This window comes from Rhinatrema bivittatum, chromosome 3, assembly GCF_901001135.1.
Source record: "Rhinatrema bivittatum chromosome 3, aRhiBiv1.1, whole genome shotgun sequence".
In the NCBI taxonomy this organism is placed as follows: domain Eukaryota; kingdom Metazoa; phylum Chordata; class Amphibia; order Gymnophiona; family Rhinatrematidae; genus Rhinatrema; species Rhinatrema bivittatum.
In genome coordinates, this window is record NC_042617.1 from 283,609,229 (window position 1) to 283,624,068 (window position 14,840).

General features: G+C 46.6%; 1 protein-coding gene across 1 annotated transcript in view; it reads left to right on the plus strand.

Annotated features, from left to right (window-relative positions):
- Positions 1-3,211: 3,211 nt before the first annotated feature.
- LRP1 (LDL receptor related protein 1) overlaps positions 3,212-14,840 on the plus strand; it is a 657,378-nt gene continuing 645,749 nt past the window's right edge. The window contains 1 exon segment of the mRNA XM_029594881.1: positions 3,212-3,552. Coding sequence (XP_029450741.1) covers positions 3,459-3,552 — 94 coding nt within the window. The 5' untranslated portion in view covers positions 3,212-3,458.

The following is a 14,840-nucleotide window of genomic DNA, read 5'->3' on the forward strand; positions in this document are numbered from 1 at the left end:
CCCCGCTGGACTTTTGGCAAGTCTTGTGGGGGTCAGGAGGCCCCCCCAAGCTGGCCAAAAGTTTCCTGGGAGTCCAGCGGGGTTCCGGGAGCGATTTCTTGCCGCGAATCGTTTTCGTACGGAAAATGGCGCCTGCAGGAGATCGAGTGCAGGAGGTCGTTCAGCGGGGGTTCTGGACCGCCGCTGAACGACCTCCTGCACTCGATCTCCTGCCGGCGCCATTTTCCGTATGAAAACGATTCGCGGCAAGAAATCGCTCCCGGAACCCCGCTGGACTCCCAGGAAACTTTTGGCCAGCTTGGGGGGGCCTCCTGACCCCCACAAGACTTGCCAAAAGTCCAGCGGGGGTCCGGAATGACCTCCTCCGTCGAATCGTTTTTGTCTATGGCCGCCGCAAAATGGCGGCGGCCATTTTGAAAAATGGTGCCGGCTGAAGACAACACGATTCTATTGAGGGGGCCGTTCCGGACCGCCGCCGTTCTGGACCACCGCCGGATCCCCAGGTAATTTAAAGCATTGGGGGGGGGGGGTTCGGGAGGGTGGGGGATTTAATTTAAAGGGTCGGGGGTGGGTTTTAGGGGGTTTTAGTGTGCCGGTTTTCCTGCCCTCCCCCTTCCCCCGATTTACAATTTTTTAACGATAAATCGGGGGAATTGGTATTGTATCGTGGCCCTAATGATTTTTTGACGATTTAAAATATATCGGACGATATTTTAAATCGTCAAAAAACGATTCACATCCCTAGCTATTAATCAATTTTACTTAGGGAATAGCCACTGCTATTAATTGCATCAGTAGCATGGGATCTTCTTAGTGTTTGGGTAATTGCCAGGTTCTTGTGGCCTGGTTTTGGCCACTGTTGGAAACAGGATGCTGGGCTTGATGGACCCTTGGTCTGACCCAGCATGGCAATTTCTTATGTTCTTATGTTCCTATGGAATGAAAATGTGCAAGGCAGAGCTGATACAAAGTGGCACCTGACCTTGTAATACCCTGAAAATTAACAACAGGATCTTAACTTACCGGACTACTGGGGACCGATGCAACAACCACAGAATTGGGGTGATGTGCTCCCAACATGAGGCACCAACTATTAGGTATGCAGTGGCATTTTGCACCAATGGTAAAGTCCTCAAAGTTAAGTCTGGGAGGCCAAAATAAACTGAGCTACAGTAATCAAGACTGGTATTTACCAATGCTTAGACTATGGAACAGAAGTGGTCTGATTGTAATAACCGGCATAAGTTATGATTTGTGGAAGGCATTTTGAATAACTGTCCTGACATGTGCACTGCATATTTCGCCTTTTCCTAAAGGTGGGCTTAGGTAGATTACATTAAGTAACAAGATATTCAGTACATTAAGTAATGGATACATACAGTTATGATATGGCCTGCTAGTGGAAAGCAATATCAGTGTTTTGCCCCAGAATACGTTGAGGATGTGATGGACAAGGCCCCTCCGAGTACTTTGAAGAGGCACACACTTTATCTTTCTGAACCAGTCTGGAGTTTTGATAAAAGTGAAGGAGACCAGTGAAGACGGCTCCCTGGAATAAGCCAAGGATCTGCAGCAAGACAGCCTGTTGTTTCAACTAGGAATAATGGGATTTGGTCTCCAAACCAAAGACTCTAACTCTGATTACTAGCTAGACCAATTCCTCAAAATATCGACCTTCCTCTGTTTGGGCCACATGCTTCTTCTTTTGGTCTGATTTCTAGATTTGTTTTATTTCTTTCTGGTTGTTGTTGTTGTTTTTTTTTTAATATGAAAGTTTATGTTATTTCTTACACTTTGTGGTTATTTCCAGGCTCTCCTGGCTGTACTCATGATTTGCACATATCAGTTCCACACCTGCAAGGAATTCTATGTATTTATTTAACTTATAGTCCACCTTTCAGGCACTTCAAGCTTACATTCAGGTACTTTACTTATTTTCCTGTCCCCAGATGGTTTACAGTCTGTGAGGTCTATTTACTACAGGTTTTCTCCCATTTTGTGTCTGTGGGAAAAATGCTTAGCAAATAGGGCCCTAGGCTCATCCCTGAGATGGTGGAGGATGAAGTGACTTGCCCAAGGTCACAAGGAGCAGGAGCAGGTGTTGAACCCTGGTTTGTAGCCTGCTGGGCTACTGTTCTCTACTCCAGTCTGATGAAGAGCCACTCTTCAGCTGTCTGTGGTGTATTCATGCTTTACATGTGTTAATGTGATGCCTGCAGAGGGCTCTAATAGTCACTCTTCAGCAGTTTATGCTGTATTCATGCTTTCTAATTATCAATACCATGCCTGTACTGGGCTCTGATGAAGATCGACTCTTCAGCTGTCTGTTCTGTATTCATACTGTAAATGTATCAGTGTGACACCTGCATGTTTAAATACTAATGCTTCCTGAACAACAATGGAAAAAAAAAAGGAAAAGGGAATCTTAATGATTTTAGATGACAACTAATTATCTAAAACCTTTTATTTCTAGTAGGGCTGCTTTACAAGAAAAGTTCCCTAGCTAAGCTAGTAGGATATCTCCATCAGCTTTACAGGGAGTGCAGCAATTTCCTCTCATTATTCACCCGATCACGGGGTGTTATTATTGTGAAAGGGATGATACATTTCTATTTAAGGATACCACACATGAAATAAAGGATATTGTTCATAGAACTATCACTATATCACTATAACTTTCCCCCTATTATTTAACGGAAATATAACAAGAAAATCAGGTACATTTTTTTCGAATGGGGTGGTTCTTAAAACTTGTGGCCCACCCTGGATATTATTGCCATAAGAAAGGGAACCAATATATCGGGATTGGACTGTATAACTCTGTCCATGCAGGCGTGAGAAGGGTGGAAGTGCGATCAGGGCTGGGAAGGGGTAGAGGGGGGGTCGGGCAGCCTAGAGGGAGGGGGGGGGGAGCAGCCAGCAATGGTACAGCCTCGCCGTCTGCACAGACGCATGCGATGGATGCACCATCCCATATTCTGCCACCCCCATGCCCACAGCCCTACTGACAGCTGTCCCCCAACGCGCATGTGCATTCCGGGGAGGGGGAGGGGGGGGAGGGGGGGGGGGCTGCCGCGTAGGCAGTCCCTCCACTCCCGTGGCGGTGACGTCACTGCCAGTCCCGGGCAGGGAGGAGAGGTGGGCGGCCCTCGTTCCCCTATTCCTTCCTTCCCTCCCTCCCTGCACCGTGGCGCGCGGGCGCAGCGACTCCCAGCCCCCGAGGGTGCCCACCCCGCCCCCAGCGCGCGTGCACACGCACATCCAGAGAGGAGCCGCCGAGCACGCACCGGCGCCCGGAGCTTTTTCGCTGCAATTCCTCCCGGGTGCATCTGTAATCCCGGAGGAGGAGGGGGTGGGGGATAGGTGTTGGAGCCCGCCCCCAGACCGCGAGAAGCCGCTTGTAGCAGCACAGAGGCCGCTGCACTTCGGAGCTCTCCCACCACTTCATAATTGCAGCCATGCTGCTGCCCCCCCGGGCAGCCGTGGTTCTAGCACTGCCCCTGGTCCTGGGATTCCTGCACCACATTCCTGCTCCCGTTTCCACCCTGGATGGTGAGTACAAGGAAAAAACCGTATTGATTGTATCGGGGCGGCTGGTTAACCCTTCTCGTGCCATTGCTGTTCCTGAGCACTGCTTTCTCTTTTCATTTTACGACCAGTGAGGCGAGATCAATTATCTCGCGGACCTAGCCCCCGGGCTGATTGCTTGCTTCAGTTCATAAACCCTCCGGCTGTTTTTGTAGAATGGATGCATGTTGGAATTAAGGTGTTTTTTTTTTCTCCCAGTCTCTGTGCATCAGTATTTCATTGTGCCTGCCTGTTGTCCTTTGAAATCATCCCAGTACATCCTGGGACCGTTGACTGGCTAGGGGCGAGGGATAGGGAAATGTCGGGGAGTGTGGAGGGATGTTGGATGGTAGGTGGGGGTTCTTTAGATCTGGATCCGGCCTTCGTTGTCTAGTATTCCTCGAAGCGATCGCTTTCTACCAGCAGAAAATATCTTGAATCAGGGCAACAGGAGGTTTTTGTTTCCTCCGATGCTTGGATTTTCTATCCCCTTTTCCAGATTCTAGACCCGGGTTGCGCTTTCATCGCCATCCCGGGCTTCCAATGGGTTTATTTGTTTTTTTTTTTTTGGGGGGGGGGGGGAGGTAGGGGGTTAGATAGCCCTCTTGCCTCTCTTCTGTGGTAGCCGCTGGCAGTTAAAAACAGCAATTATCTATTATTGTGTTTTTCTTATTGTGAATGTGGAAGAAAATCCAACCAGTATTTCTAGAGATCTGCTGGAAATGGCTCAGGGCTTGCAAATATACCGATGCACGCAGGGTTCGGGAGGGAGTTTCACAGTTACTTTTAGATGAGGGTACAGGACTGATGCTGTAAACCAAGAACACAAGGGTTTAATTGTGGAGGAATTCTGGATGGGGATCTGATTTGCAATCCCTGCTCCAAGCGGTGTGAGGCTGCAGTGCGCCTCCGCTGCGTGACATGGCACATACACACAGAGAGAAGAGAAAAAAGGGGATCACTGCCATGCCAGGGGTGCGAGAAGTACCAGGCAAAACCTACTCCCTGGAGAGGAATCTAGCACTAGACCATGGCTAGGGTTTTTTTTTCTCTTCTTGTAGTTTTATATTTTAATTTTTTTTACGAGCTACCTGTATGGATATGTATTTTTTGAACAAGACAGCATGTTGCTTCTCTTCTTCACACAGATTATATAAACAGTAAATCATTTTACAGGGAGTCCGAAGCAAGAGTTACAGATTCCAATAAATATCCATGACCCGAAAAATTAAGAAAAAGCAACTTAAAAAAAAATCATAAAATGAAACAAAACAATAAATAAAAAAAACCATAGGATTGATGGATGTTGTAGCAATTGTTCCCTACCATGAAGTTAAGGGAGAAAAATTATGATTACTTGTAATGTAGTTATAGTCACAACAAAATAAATAACAAGGCCTTCTGGCACACAGTTGTTGCATATTATAAGCAAAGGTTGTTAGGTATGTGGAATTTTAAAATGATAAGGATCTGCTGTTTCCTAGGCTTGATTTTAGGGTGAACATAAGGCCCCTTCCTCTTCTCCCCCAAAACTTGTTTTTTTTTTGGTCTGTGCTGTTCCTTGAATTTCATGGAATGTTTAGGGGAGTGGGAGGGGAATGTAATGCCCTTTTGCTATTAGTTCCCTCACTTAAGTCCATTCCCTATGCCTTTAAAGGTTGGTTATGGGGCAGAATGTGTTCAGATGTGCTTTACCTTCTGTTATCCTCTCCTGCTGTGACAGCACAGTGCTGCTTTCTGACATCACAGTTGATTTTTACTGTTGATGTCAGATTTAGCTTTGATAGGTTTGCTGAAAGAGCATTTAAGCAGCACTTCCTCTTAATTAGACCCGGTACAAAAGCAAAGTATGAAAAATGCCCTACAAGTATTCCAGCAGAGGGTGTGAGTTGTTTGTTTTTTATTACATTCCCTGGGGATAGGTTCTGGTTTCCCCCTTGCCTTCTGTCCATTCAGTTTATTACCAGGCACAGTTCAAATACCCTGAATTTGTTAAATCTATTTAATCCTGAAATATCAAAAGCAAAGCTGCTGCTGCTGCAAGCTCAGAAACTTTATTTTCTCTCTGGGATACCTCAGTCTGTGACTGCGTTCAGTTTTATTCCTTCCCACCCCTGACTTGGTTCCAGATATTATACTTGTTTAGGGTGTCAACCAGTACTGTCGCTTTAAGTTAGTGACTGAAGAACGGGTCCTAAAAGGAAAGATTTTGGATGCGTACTTCAGCAGTCCCATTTCCTAAGAATTTTCTCCTATTTTCTGTATGTCGGAAATTCTTAGTGGCTGTTGACTTGATTTAGGGATCTTACTGGCAGTGGCAAGCAGCTCAATGATTAGTATTGTGTAGCTGGGCTGGGAGAGGGGGAGAGCTTATGTGTTTGTTTCTTGGTCTTCTGCATATTGTTTATGTCAGTGATGGCGAACTCCAGTCCTCGAGTGCCACAAACAGGCCAGGTTTTCAGGATAATCCACAATTTATTTATTTTATTTATTTTTAATTTTTATATACCGAAGTTCTTGTTGGAATTACAAATCACTCCGGTTTACATAAAACGATGAACTGCCCAACAGCGGATGGGGGCTTTACATAGAACTGTAGAACATAAGGAACAATAAAACCGGATGTCAATTTAACATAGTAATAATAAATATAATATAATATAATATGTACATACAATTTAACTATTTAACGTAGTAGAGATGACCTGTCAAATCTACCATATAGATACAATAAGAGTAATATAGTGAACTTATGGATAATGAATGGAACTTATGGAACAATGAATATGAATGAATATGAAAATGAACTTATGGAACAATGAATATGAATGAGAAAGATATGCATGCACTACCTCCATCGTATGCAGGTCTATCTCATGCATATTCATTGAGGATTATCCTGCAAACCTGGCCTGTTTGTGGCACTCGAGGACTGGAGTTCGCCACCACTGTGTTATGAACTGCTTCACATGTTTTGATATATGGTGTGCCTTTGTTGAAAATTAAAAAGCAAAATTCTTAGTGGCTAGATTCTTTTATTTCAGACTGACCTGATATCAGAAGCATGCTGCTGGGCCATCCACCCCCAGAGGTGGCTGCAGGCGCATTTCGGAAGTATTACAATTGTAAAAAGCATGTTATGTAATCGTTTATATGAAAAGTACTATACAAATCAAAATTCTACTCCCAACTTACTCACGGCAAAGAGATCTTAACAGCAGCCAGAGGAAACAATATAGAAACCATAGGCCAGGGGTGGCAACTCTGGTCCTCAAGAGCCAGAAACAGGCCTGATTTCCAGGATATTCATAATGAATATGCACAGCGTGTATTTGCATACACTGCAGGCCTCTCATACATATTCATTATGGATATCCTGAAAACTTGACTTGTTTATAGCTCTTGAGGCCCCCCCCCCCCCCGGCCATACATAGCAAAACTGGGTGTGCCACTCAGGTCATGGCCTGACCAACATTTTGCCCCATGTGGCATCAGTAATTAGGGAGCTTGGTGGGAGGGGGGAGGTTGGTTTATTTGGTGCCACCCCAACCACCAAAGTGCTGTGCTGCCCTGATAGACACTTTCAAAGGCACCCTTTTAAGAGAACAGATGTTGAAGTCCTGAGCTGGGAGACACCGGCCACTGTGAAACCAGTGGCGCACCAACCTGAAGCCAAATGCGAGATGAAGCATTTTTTGCATGCGAAGTGGGAGAGAGGGCAGAGGAAGGAAAAGGTTTCAGGCTGCTTCTCTGCCCTTTGCCCCCCCGTCTCCTGTGCAATGACCTGTAACTTTTGTGGACAGACTTAGCGGTCCTGGATTGGATTCTTAAGCCCCCTCAAAACTAATGACAGTTCTGTGGTCTAAACATCCCCTGCCACTGCTATACAGCAGTTTGCCTGTTCCTTGGCTCTGCCCCTTTTTTCATTTGGTCTCGTTCAGTCCCTTTCCTTTTTGCTTTTGTTGGTAATTAAAGGGGTACACTTTAGTTTTACTGTAACACCTCTACTGTTTTGAAGTGTTCTTCCCTTTCCTGTGGTCAGCTTTCAGCTGTTCATGCTGCATGAGCTTGGGGGAGGGGGGTGGTGGGGTGTTCTGATAAGGGTCATCAAGGAAAGCACCTTGATACTCCCGGGGGGGGGGGGGGGGGGGGGGGGGGGGGCCTGTGCTGCGACAGATTCATTTCTCCTGCAGAATTCTGTATTTGCCCCACAGAATAAGGCCCGAGGAGCAGGCAGCAGCAATGGAGGCCCGAGCAGGTCAGCAGGGAGGAAGAAATAGCAGCGGTGTCAGCTGGAAGTGAGAGGGGGGGAGCAGCGGCACACGTGGACCAAAAAAAAAAAAAAAAAGTGTTGGGAGAGTCAACTGCGGGACCATAAGGGGATGGAAGAGATGAGCCTGCATCAGCCTTGGCCTGCGTGGCCCAAACAAAGGAGGGAGCAGTGAGAGTCTAGTGGAGCCTTAAACGAGCGAGGTAGAAAGCGAGCTTGGGGGGGAAGAAAGGCGAGAGCTGTTGCAGACAGAGCAAAAGCTAAGGGGGTCTCGCTGGGGGGAAGGGAAAGAACTGGGGAATGGGGCACTTTCTCTCTGCCCCCTTCCCAGGAGTCAGGCCTTGGAAGGGGCAGACAAAGAGAGATGGAGGGTTTTCTAAAGGGGGGGGGGGGTTGAGCAAATAGAGAGACGGGGGTTCTTGCTGGAGAGATGTGGGTGAGCAGAGAGAAAGAGCTGGGGGGGGGGGCTTGAACCAGGTGGAGCAGAGAGAAATGTGGTGGGGGGGGGGGAGTGAAGGAATTGGAGAGTGGTCAGACCTGGGAGGAGGGGGAGATAGTGAGTGAATTGGGGAATTGACCCAAAGGTGAGGGAGAGATCAAGCATAGGGAAGGGGTTCAAGCCATAAAGGGAGAGCAATCTGCACAAAAAAGTAAAAATTTTGCATCTTTAAATAATAACTTTTTTTCGGTATTGCATTATAAATTAGCTATTACTCAGACAGTGATTATATTGTGTTAGCTGAAGAAATAAAACCTGCATATCATGTCATCATAAGGCTTGCCTTAGACATCCTGTTTGTAAACTGGTGTGATATGTCATATTGAACATCGGTATAGAAAAATAAATAAATATATTTTTTGTTTTAGAAGACCTTGATTACTTAGATGACATGATGATGGGAGGAGCTTGCTGTCATTTGAAACATTTAATATATAATCAAGATTTAAATAAAATCAATGGTGTAAATCAGAGCCTCCCAGTTTTTTGGTTATGGAGGATTAAAATTCATGCAGTAATGCAATTGGAAAACCAGTCCACTGTAATATCTTTCAAACTTAAGCGTACCTTTGTAAGTGTATGGCACCCCTATCTCCAAACACTATCCCCCAGGGCTAGAAGTAAACTAATTCATTACCCATAAATGTAATCTACATGGGGTTTCATGACTGATCTCCCAATATGTAATATTGGGGGAGGGGTGAGAGGGAAGGGAATGGATCTACCTGTTCCACGATGTTATGCTATGTTATAATATTGTTGTAGGGTGTATCAGAAACCAAGCACCCTGCTATGTATGTGTTAAAGATTTTGATTTAATAAGAAGATTTGACATAAATAAAATCAAATTGAAAAGAGGGGATCTTAATTGTTTTCTCAGCCAGATTATCTGAACTTTTTAAAAAAACATTTTTTAATTGAGACGCCTGGCTTTAAATACTGGTTTTGTTCAGTAAATCGGTAGCTGGGTATTACAAAGAAGCAGCATTTATAGTTCGTTGGAGACTTTGCGCCACGTTTCTGAACCAGAGCTAAGTTGGGCCCCTTGCATGGCTCCTGTTTCAGGAGCACACGTGCAGCCACCACCTGGGAGCATGACCTGCAAGTCATCTTTTGATGCTTGCGCTATGTGGTAGTTTGCAAGCCAGAGAGAGCTTTCCCCCGTTATTACTCAGTCACAGTTAGAGGGCGGCCAAGGAAGCAGAGCTGACGCCCGAGGGCATTCACTTGGCGGAGCAGAGATTTTTAACTCCTCTTCCGAGGTTCGCATCCGGTTTATCATATGTTCTAATTGATAGGTCCTACTTCAGTTCAGAATATATTTCCAGAATTAGGGTGTGACTCGCTAGCCTGCCAAACGGATAATTGCCTAAAGTCAACAAAGTAGTTGAAGAGAGACAATGCATTTATAAGGTCAACATGTTGAAAGGTGCAAGTTCCTGGACTACTAAGAAAAATCGCCTGAGGCTTCCTAAAACAGTTTAATACGGTGATTAGCCAGAATTCTTGGATACTGACTTTGAATCTGGGTTCTGCCATTGACTCTGTGTGAGCTTGAGGCAAGTCACTTTATCTCCCTGTGCCTCCAGTTCTGACTCTTGACACTGTCACTGATTCTGAGGGTGATCTAGGGGGCAAGTCACTTTATCTCTTGTTTTGACTCATTTCGATTGTTATATTATTATTACTCAGTTATTCTTGCCTTTCCTTTCTCAAAACCATTGTGCAGTCCAAGCATCAGAAATGTTTTTTTTTCCATTTTTCAGCTCATCATATTAGTTTTACTTGTTCTTTATTTATTCTTCTTTTGTTGTTTTAATGTTTTTTTATTATGCATGCTTTAATTGCCCATTGCCTAGAAATGTTATGATAGGCGATTTATAAATCAAATAAATAAAAATGCCCTCTCTCTCAGGTCCTTGCGTGACTGAATGTGGCACTTCTGTGGCCGGCTCAGTGGTAGCACTAGATCTAGAAAGAAGGTCCCCTGTTTGATTTCCTCCCTCCTCTGCTCCCCAGATCAACCTGGGCTGGGGATGCTGCAGGGGCAGCGGTCACAGTCCCCTTGGAGAGGGGGTTGTGGCCATTGCCCAAAGGTGACACCGAACGGCTAGTGTAGCAGGTAAATTGATCCCAAAATATGAAAAAAGATAATTGCAGAAAATTTACAATTCAGGAGAGTGCTAATGAATATTTATTTCACACCAGCAGCTTGTTACTAGTGGGTGCATAACCAGTTAGAGTGAGCAAGATTTTTTTGTTGGGGGAGCGGGGGGAGATAGAGCAGGGGTGGCAGCTTTCTCCTGCTCCCCTGAACTTCAACTCTGTGACCGGGACTAGCATTCTGGTGCTGTGAGACTTTGTTTCTAATTACCCGAGGAAGGCGGGGATGATGAGGAATTTGTGGCAGTGTCATGTGAAACTGGCGGAGAGAGAAAATGTTGCTGCAATGAGAGGAACTGCAGATGGACGAGGGACTGGTAGTGGGACAGAAGAGTAGACATGAGCTATGAGGAACTGAAAGAGGTGACCGGCCTGTAAGGGGAAGAGGTCAGGGCCAGTGCTTCTATCAGGAAAACTAGGTGCCAAGATTTTGGGGATGGCAAAATCCTGCTAGCATGAGGTGCAGAATGGTGCTGTATCAGGTAGTACTACCAGAGAAGGGAGCATTGTGCTGGAGCCACTGTTACTAGTAGGAGGGAGCACTTCACCGTAGTTTAGTTGAGGAGAGAGGGTGTGTGTGTGTGTGTGTGAGAGAGAGTGGGTGTGTGTGTGTGTGAGAAATGGGGTGAGGCAAACATGAGTTGGGAGACGAGAGGAGAAGGTGGGCTGATAGGGGGAGAAGGTTCAGATGAGGGTTATAAGAGGAGATCACAGTGGAGGGAAGAGACAGGAGAACATGAGAGGAGAACAGGCTGTGCAGGGAACATGCTGTGGCTAGGAAAGAACGGAAATCCCAAGGAAACGCTAGGAAGACGGGGGGGGGGGGGGGGGGGGGGGGGGAAGTAGTTTTAAAAGAATGCACGAGGAGAGGGGAACAAGCAGAATCCGAAGAGAAACCAAACTGTAGGCACAAAGGTTGGAAAATGGTTTACGTTTGAAGGTCAGGAAGTATCATGTGCAGCTGTGGCTTTGGGGCTGGGGGAGCTTGCTGAGGCGCTGGTGGCCATGCAGGTTGCGCAGCAGCCGGCGTAGACCCTGAGGGCAAGAGTCTGCTGCTGTCCTGGGAGAAATGCTGCCGGGGGGTGGGGTGGGGAGGCAGGAGCAATCCTAGAGAATGGAGATGCGCTTGGTGCTCTGGGAGGGCAGATCAGGCAGGTGATCCAGGCTTTATGGGGGAGGGCGAGTCGCACGTTGAGCTGAGCTTTGCTGGTGATGTCAGGGATGGGTTAGTCGAACCCGCAGGGGGAGGGGAGTTGGCTAGTAAGGGGCTGAGGAGGAAGCAGGAAGTGAAGGGATAGGGTGGGAGAGTAACTGGGAGGGGAGCAGAACAGGCTTGGCTAAGGGGAAGTGGGAAGCTGAGTGGGATGAGGGGGGAATATTAACTCCCCTGGTCTCAGAGCTACAACAGAAGTTAAACTCTGCCTATGTGGGAGAGAGAGAGAATTAAAAAAAAAAAAAGTAGAGAATGCGAGGAGAGGAATAAGAGCATGAGCGTGGCGAGGAGGGGAGAGACTGGCGAGGACGTGGGTGTGGAAGGGGAACCAGACTGGTGTGGGGTGGATGGGTTGGACTTGGAGGCAGGCGTGAGAATGTTTTGTGGCTGACTTGCAGGGTGAGCTGGAGTTGGGGGGAGGGGGGTGGGATTAGTGGGGACTTTCAGTGCTTCCCTAAACTCCTTCTTTTGGCCTCAGGAGTCTTCCCCGTGTTCAAGCCACCTAATTATGGGTGGAACTGTTGTGCCCATGATGAGTGCTGGATTTAGGGATTTTGGTGCTGCTGCAGTCCTTTCTGTCCCCTTTTATCTCTGTAAAGTCAGCTAACGGGGAGTAGAAGGTCTAAGGCACAGCTCCATAGTTTCCTGCGGCAGCTCAGGAGTAAATTCTGTGACAAAATTTTATTTTACATTATAAAAATAAAGTACTTTTCCAAACTTGCTTATGTTTACATAATGGTTTTTTTTTTTTTTCTTTATGTTAGGTGAGGAAACAGGATCTCAAATATGAGTACAGGGAGGAGATTTCATGGATGGGGAGAAGAGAAGGAGAGGTTGAGAGGACCCAGGGATGGGAAAGGAGGTTTGAGAAGGAAAGAAGACAGAGGATTTTTTTTTGGGGGGGGGGGGGGGGGGGAGGAGAGGGAGAGAGGACTGGGGATGAGGAGGATGGTGGAGGGAAGTTTCTTGGATTGAGGAAGGAGTACAAGGGGCTGGAGGTGTGCTCCGGGATCCTGGGGGATAGAATCCAAGATTAAGGGTGAGAGGATATGGATGGAAGTGGGGTTGGGTGGGGAAGGAGGAGGCAAGGGTCCCTACCATGCTCTGGTCCTCCTCCCCCCTTGCATCCCTTCTCTAATCTCCCACCCAGTCTCGCTCACATACCCACTCCCATCGCTCTCACACACACAAATACTGATCCCTCCCTGTTCCCTCTGTTTCTTGAACACTGATAGATGCCTCCCTGTCATGGCCCAGCCTCTCACCTTAACTTCCCCAAAATGCTCTGTCTGTGCCAGGCTCAGGCTCACCCTCTCCTCTCCTTGGCTACTGGAGGGGAAGGTCTGGATTAGGGAGCAGAGCAGCTCTGCTGTGTCTGCTCTAGGCTCACCCCTCCCATCCTGTTCTCTGCACTGTTTCCTGGGAGGGGAGGGGAGGGGTTGGATCAGGAAGCAGAAGACTATTCTCTGTGAGATTCAGCACAGCTGGAAGGCAGAAAAATCATCAACTGGCTTGTTGCTCCCAGATTTTTGCCATCCAAGGCAAAAATCCTGTATTTTAATTTGTTTTCATTGTTAACTCAAGGGGAGTTATATTCAGGAACAATAGTTATTGGCAAATCCAGGCCTGCTCATGATCCTCCATGTTTATTTTCCCCTTTTGTGGAGGTTGGGAGGCTAATTTGTGGTGTTTAGCATCCACAATCATTTGGAGAGTTGGCATGTATGGCCTCCCAGGGGAGGTGGTGAAGGCAAAAACAGTAAGACATCAGAAATTGTGGGACACAGGTGTTTGAATGGGGTTTATTTGTAATAACCAAAGTATTTTGTCCCCTATATTATATCACTTCGCAACTCACTTTAGTCCAGCATTAGGTGACAAAACTGCCAGAGACCGTGCACCAGAGATCCTTCCAGAACCCTTCTGTCATGGGCCACGAATGTCAGTGATGTGCAATGTCTCTGACTCCCTTCAACCCCGAACGCTGTGAGCAGTGTCTCCACAGCATTCCCAGCCCCAGTTAAACAGAGAGCAGGAGTTGAACCCAGGTCTCTCTAATTGTTACTGAGCCATTGGTGTGGCCCTTCATGGGTGTTTGAGGTTAGTTATAAATCTTGGAAAGCTAATATAACAGGGGTGGCCAGTTCCAGTCCCCGAGAGCCACAGATTTTCTGGCTATCCACAATGAATGTGCCTGCAAACCTATCTCATGCATTGTATGCAAATCTCTCTCATGCATATATTCATTGTGGATATCCCGAAAACCTGGCCTATTTCTTGCTCCCGAGGACTGGAGTTGGCCCCTCCTGTAATAAGCAGGTTTCAGTCACATTTGGTAGGGATTAAGTCTTCCTGTGGCCAGGAGAGTGCAGGTTTTGCAGTGGTTGATATCACTGTGACTTTGAGCCGGCTCGGTGATGTGGAACATCGACCTCACGCTGCAGTCTATGTATTTTTTTGGCAGGGGAAGGAGGGGATTGGAAGGTTATTTGGATGTATACCATGAAGTATTTGACACATTTTTTTTCATGTTAAATTTATCAAAATTGTTAAATCAAAGGAGAGTTTTCATTCTAAGCTGTGCTTGAGAAACATTATGCATGGAGATATACCAATAGCGAGCCTCACCTAGTTGTAGGTGGCAGCCCTCTGGGTGCAGTGGATACTTGAGCACCCCCAGTAATGAGCAAACTCCTTCACTCTACCAGGGAGGTGTAATTTTGTTTTGAAAAGTTGGTTCCTATGCACGTAGTCTCTCAGAGTGTGCCGCTGTCAGTTGGTGCTGATTGGTTCTCAGTGAACAGGTGCTAATGCTTTCCCCTACACAAAAGCGGCAGAGCCTGAAAGCCGAAATCCTCAGCTCAGCGTCCAATGTTAGGAATGATCCGAAATGGAACGGAGAATAAAATGGAAGATATCATGGTGCCTCTGTATAGATCCATGGTGTGTCCATACCTTGAGTACCGTGTGCAGTTCTGGTCGCCTCTATCTCAATAGAAATATAGCAGAACTAGAAAAGGTGCAGAGAAGGGCAACAAAAATAATAAAGGGGATGGAATGGTTCTCCTGTGATAGGCTATTCAGGCTAGGGATCTTCAGCTTGGAAAACAGATGGCTGATAGGGGACC